Genomic DNA, 6,145 nt, shown 5'->3' with positions numbered 1-6,145 from the left:
TTCGACATGTTTGGCTGTTGTTTCATTTAATGGTTCATTCCATTTAAATAATAGTTCTGAAATTTGCTTCATTTTGCAATAATCAAACTCTGAAAAACATAACTTTAAATTAATTAATATAGTATCCAATCCTTGGTAATAAATATTAATTTTATATTGTTCTTCTGTTGAAGTAGGAAAAAACATACTATCTGAATTGCCAAGATCTACTGTTTTCTAAATTTTTCTTCTTTTCTGAAAAGAAGGTCTTTCAACTTCAAAACCTTTACTGGTTATTTTTTGATATATTTCCTCTGCTCCATCCCAGATAGTTTTGAAACAGGCATCATTTCTTTCAGATGATAAACATTCCAAAATTGCTTCTATTTTTGAAGACAATGAAAAAATATCTATAGTTTCACTTTGAAGCTCTTTGGAAAGAATTCTTGTAACACTTAACACTCAATAAAGAAATTTCAAAAAAAAGATAAATTCAAATTTGGAAACCAGTATTAACAAATCACTCAATTCATCAGTTTGAAGAATGGCTTGATACAACTTCCAATATTTCAATAATCTCTGGAAGGCCCTTAATCACAGACAGTAATATATGATCATGGACTGTCCAACATGATTGTGATGTAGGTTTCTTGCATGTTTTGTTTTGACTTAGCTTAAAAACTTTTTTTTTTTTTGAAACTTTGCAGACATTTCCCCAGACATGAAGAGTGTTGAACAAAGAGTTGAGAGTATTTAAAGCACTTTGGAGTTCTTTCACTTCTTTACAAAATGTAATTACTGTTAAATCCAAAAAATGTGCATAACAATGTATGTACAAATCTCTTGGCTCTTCTTTCTTGAATTCTGCTGCAATTTTATTAAATTGTCCCCTCAAATTAGTGGTACTATCATAGGCCTGGCCATATATCTCATTCAAATCAACTCCAATTTGCTGCAGGTAAGTTTTGATAGTCCCATGTAAGTCAGTCCCAGTCATCTCTTCAATATCTATGAAACCCAAGAATCTTTGTTTAATTAAGACAGCCTTTGACATTTTCTGTGGGTTACTTACACAAATTGAAAGCTGTTTTTAGTGGCACTATCAGTTGTCTCATCACATATTATTGAAAAAGCTGAGGAGGCATTGATTTCATTCACAATATCTTGAAGATTTCAGTCTTTATTATTTCAATAATATCATTTTGAATTTGTGTACTATTATAGAAGTCAACTTGTAAATTTGTAAGTCGAAATATTTCTTCTCCTTTATCTTTTGCTCTGATTTCTAACAGTTCTAAAAAATTGCCTTTATTCACAGATGAAATTGATTGGTCATTTGCTCTTAATGGTAAACACTGCTTCCCAAGAAATAAAATATTTTCAATTATAAGCTTTAGGTACTTTTTATTTCCTTCAATCTGTTTTGAATGAATAGATAAATTATCATTGATGGCTTCATCAAAAAATTGGTACTCCCTCCAATACTGCAATGACTTCAAATGCATCTCAGTTTTTTCATACTTTCTGAAATTTTCTAGAGTCTTTTTCCAATTAGAAATTCCTTGGGCTGTAAATGATTATCCTCCACAATTAAATTTTTTTTTGGCAGAACAACTGGCATGAGTAACAGAATGTCACATCCTTTTTAATATTGTTTTTCAAATGCTGGAAATTTGAACACCAAGATTTTTTAATGTTTTGTGACTTATCTTTAATTTTTTTGTACTCTGGATGTAAATTTTGGGTGACATAGTCCATCACTTATTTTCATAGATTTCATATTGTATGAAGCATCTTGGTCTGACACTTTATCTTTTTGTACTTCTACACTGGAGTCAACTGTAGGCTGACTGGGTATTGATGAAGATGGTGAAAGTCTTGGCTGTTCAACACTACTAGTAGCAATACCACTACTTGATTCACTGGGTAAACTATCTACAATGGCATTTGCTGTTACTGAAGATACTGTATCTGCTTGTAAGACATCAGAGTTCATGATGGGTAGGGAAACACAAGCATCTGCCAATGACACTATATTGCTTATAACTGGAGTTCTATCTTTCTTTGGAGAAAAGGTATCCGTTGAGGCATCATGTACCATGGAAACATTTACTGTAGATGATTCCATCTTAGTTTTATTGTAAGCAGAGAAGCAATTAATAGAACAAAAAAGGTCTGTCTTCCCCAAGTCACTGGTGGTCTCAATCATTTCTTCTGAGGGCTTCAGTGATTTGCAAGGAAGAGATGTAAGTGTTTTGGTTGGTTTAACAGTAGTCTTCTGACACATGCTGCACTTGGTTAAAATGCTATTAGTGCATATTGTAACAAATGCTTTTCTTTTTTCTTCATATGATGAAAGACAAGATTGGCTGCAAAAATTCTTGCTAGAGGTTATTATATTCTAGCTTAACACTGATCACATCCTTTAGATTTAAGATGTCTTTTGAGAAGTTTGAACAAGTTCTCCTGGGAAGAACTGGTGAATTGGCAGATGAAATGTATTCAGTGATGCACAGCGTGGAGCAGAAAAGCTGAGTAGACCCTTTCCTCTGATAAGCAGTTTGCCCCTTCTGAAGAATTTTTTTACAACCACAACAGGAAACCTGAATAGCTGTGGTTGAAACTGAAGGAAGCATTTTATTCATGCCAGATGATGTCAGGGAAAGCTGAATGCCTGCAGTCAACTGTGGAGCACTGACTGAAAATGTAGTGTTTATTTTCATTTCATTCTCCTGAGTTTTAGGCTGCTGGGCTTGACAATACTCCTGAGCATTTTCAGGTCCTGTCTTAATTTCATCTAGCTGTCCCAGCTGTGGTGTCCATGCTTTGTCACATTTACCATCTATCGGTGATTCTTTCATCTTTGTGTTTGATGCAAAGAAATCCTCCTGTTCCAAACTAATGAATTTCTTCTTGGGGAATAGTATCTAGGTTCTAATTTCTCTCAGAGACACTGTCCACACGAGAATTCTCAAAGAAACTCTGGTTTTCTTTTTCAACATTCCTCTGTCTTTTCTAGTTCCATATAAGTTTTAGTATTATTTTTTCCATTTCTTTGAAAAAAGTCGGAGTATTTTGATAGGGATTTCATTAGGTGTGTACATTGCTTTAGGTGTGTACATTGCTTTAGGTAACATAGATATTTTCACAATATTTGTTCATCCAATCTGTGAGCATGGAACATTTTTCCATTTCTTTGTGTCTTCCTCAATTTCTTTCATGAGTACTTTATAGTTTTCTGAGTACAGATTCTTTGCCTCTTTGATTAGATTTATTCCTAGGTATCTTGGTTTGGGGTGCAATTGTAAATGGTACTGACTCCTTAATTTCTCTTTCTTCTGTCTTGTTGTTAGTGTATAGAAATGTTAACTGATTTCTGTGCACTGATTTTATATCCTGACACTTTACTGAATTCTTGTATGAGTTGTAGCAGTTTTGGAGTAGAACCTTTTGGGTTTTCCACATAAAGTATCATATCATCTGCAAAGAGTAAGAGTTTGAATTCTTCTTTGCCAATTCGGATGCCTTTTATTTCTTTTTGTTGTCTGGTTGCTGTGGTTAGGACTTCTAGTACTACGTTGAATAGCAGTGGTAATAGTCGACAGCCTTGCCATTTTCCTGACCTTAGGGGAAAGCATGATATTTGTTGTGGGTTTTTCATAGATGGCTTCTATGATATTGAGGCATGTGCCCTATTTCCCTACACTGTGAAGCTTTTTTGTTTTGTTTTGTTTTTGTTTATTTTTATTTACTTTTTAAAAATTTTACTTTATTTTTTCAGTTTTCCAAGATTCGTTGTTTATGCACCACTCCCAGTGCTCCATACAGGTATTACATGAAGAATTTTGATCAAGAAAGGATGCTATACTTTGTCAGATGCTGTTTCAGCATCTATTCAGAGTATCATATGTTCTTGTTCTTTCTTCTATTAATGTATTGTATCACATTGATTTATTTGCTGATGTTGAACCAACCTTGTAGCCCAGGAATAAATCCCACAGGGATGTGGTGAATAATCCTTTTAATGTATTGTTGAATCCTATTGGCTAGTATTGTCATGAGAATTTCTGCATCCATGTTCATCAGGGATATTGGTCTATAATTCTCCTTTTTAATGGGGGGTCTTTTTCTGGTTTTAAACCCCCTGGTTTTTAAAATTCTAGGTTTTAAGTCCCATTGGTTTAATAACTAATGAAATTCAGCCCCTCTGGTTTTAATTTTTTTTTATTTTTTAATTTTATTTTTTTTAATTTTTTTTAAAGATTTTATTTATTTATTTGACAGAGAGAGATCACAAGTAGGCAGAGAGGCAGGCAGAGAGAGAGAGAGAGAAGCAGGCTCCCTGCTGAGCAGAGAGCCCGATGCGGGACTCGATCCCAGGACCCCGAGATCATGACCCGCGCCGAAGGCAGCGGCTTAAACCACTGAGCCACCCAGGTACCCCAATTTTTTTTAATTTTTAGTTTAGTTTTTCTTTCTTTTTTTTTTTTAAATGTTGTGTTAGTTACCATACAGTGCATTGTTAGTTACCCTCTGGTTTTTAAAGCTGGATGTTATGGGATTCGCTTTTTTTGTGTGTGCTACTCAGTGTAATAGTCTGTTTCTCTCCCCTATGTCTGGGACATCCTTCCCTTCCAAGGACAGTTCCATGAGACCATTTAGCACCTCAATTTGTGTCCTCCCTTCCTACCCTCTTCCATGGGGCCTTTTATCTACCTTTAATTGTGGAGTTACTCTGCCAGTTTTGGGGTCTTTGTCTGGGCTATTGCACTGATATGAGGATTATTCAGTTGTATCCATGGGATGAGACAAGGTTAACATTAGGCTTCTCTGCCAGTTTCCCAGCCCCATACATAAGTTTTTATCCAGAAGCAACACTTTTCATTTTCATTATAGTTTTTGAGTTATTTTTAGTGGTTGTTCTAGGGTTTAACATTTAAGTCTTAACTTTTCAGCATCAGCATCATATTTATATTAAACTAATTCCAGTATATATAAAAATGTTACTTCTATATAGCTGTATTCCCTTTGGCTTATTTTCTGGCATTATTGTTATACATGTTAAATAATAAAAGTTGCAACTCCAAGGTTACATTTTTATAATCATTGCTCTATATACTTCTTTGTCTCTTAAAGAATCTGAAAGAAGAAAGGAGAACAAACATGTATTCATAGTTTTTGCTATATTAACTTTCTTATTTATCATAGCTGGTATTTTTTCCTGAGAATTCTTTTCATTTTTTCCTGAGAATTCAAGTCATCATATGGAATAAAGCCCAACATATTTTCCAACCCATCTCCTTTGCACTGTTATTAAATACATTAAATTTCTATATATTACATGTCCAACATTTTTTCATATAATTGCTACTTGAATCAGTTAAGGAAATAAAGGAGAATAAGTATGAATCTATATCATCTTTTATAAATACATAGCTGCTCTTAAAGTTATTCTGTTGTGTATGTGCATGTTTCTGTATTCAAAGCACTCTCTGTGGTCACCCAGTTAGCCTAAAGAATTTCCCTTAATATTTCTCATATGGCAGGTGTGCTTGCAAGAAATTCTTTAAGCATATATTTTCCCAGAATGCGTTTAATTCACTTTCATTTTTGAAAGATCACCTTTCTTGACATAGGATTATTGGTTGACAGTTTTCTTCTATAAGCACTGTATTTCTCTGCCTTCTGGCCTCCATTGTTTCTGATGGGCCATCACTTCACAATCTTATTGGGATTCCCCTGTGACAAGTTGTTGTCTTTTGGTGATTTCAAGATTTTCTCTTGGAGTTTCAGTTTCAACATTTTTACTGTGATGTGTCTGTTTGGCATCTCTTTTTCATGTTGGTATGATTAACATTGTCCCAAATGTCCCTGAGATTCTGTTCACTTGTATTTATTCTATGTTTCTCTGCTATTTGATCAACCTATTTTCAACTTTGCTAATTCTTCTGAATTTTTCTGATCTACTGTTGAACCTCTTCAATGAATTATTCGTTTCAGTCATTGTCTTTTTCACTCCAAAATTTCCATTTGATAATTTTTTACATAATTTATATCTCTTCATTGATAATCTTTTTTTTGATGAAACATTGTCATCTTACTTTTGTGTCTTCTTTAATGGTAGTTCCTTTAGTTCTCTGAACATACAGTGATTAATTTGTAATTA

The 6,145-nt window shown here is 33.8% G+C and overlaps 1 protein-coding gene across 1 annotated transcript; it reads right to left on the bottom strand.

Annotated features, from left to right (window-relative positions):
* Positions 1–1,570: 1,570 nt before the first annotated feature.
* Positions 1,571–2,919, bottom strand: LOC123935314 (zinc finger MYM-type protein 1-like). The gene is given in 2 exon segments (XM_045996021.1): positions 1,571–2,371; positions 2,373–2,919. Coding segments are annotated over 2 exon segments (1,149 nt in total). The 5' UTR covers positions 2,841–2,919; the 3' UTR covers positions 1,571–1,690.
* Between the last annotated feature and the right edge of the window lie 3,226 nt (positions 2,920–6,145).

The sequence above is a fragment of the Meles meles genome, chromosome X (genome assembly GCF_922984935.1).
Source record: "Meles meles chromosome X, mMelMel3.1 paternal haplotype, whole genome shotgun sequence".
NCBI lineage: Eukaryota > Metazoa > Chordata > Mammalia > Carnivora > Mustelidae > Meles > Meles meles.
The sequence above is the reverse complement of the archived record's forward strand: the minus strand, read 5'-3'. Positions and strand labels throughout refer to the sequence as shown.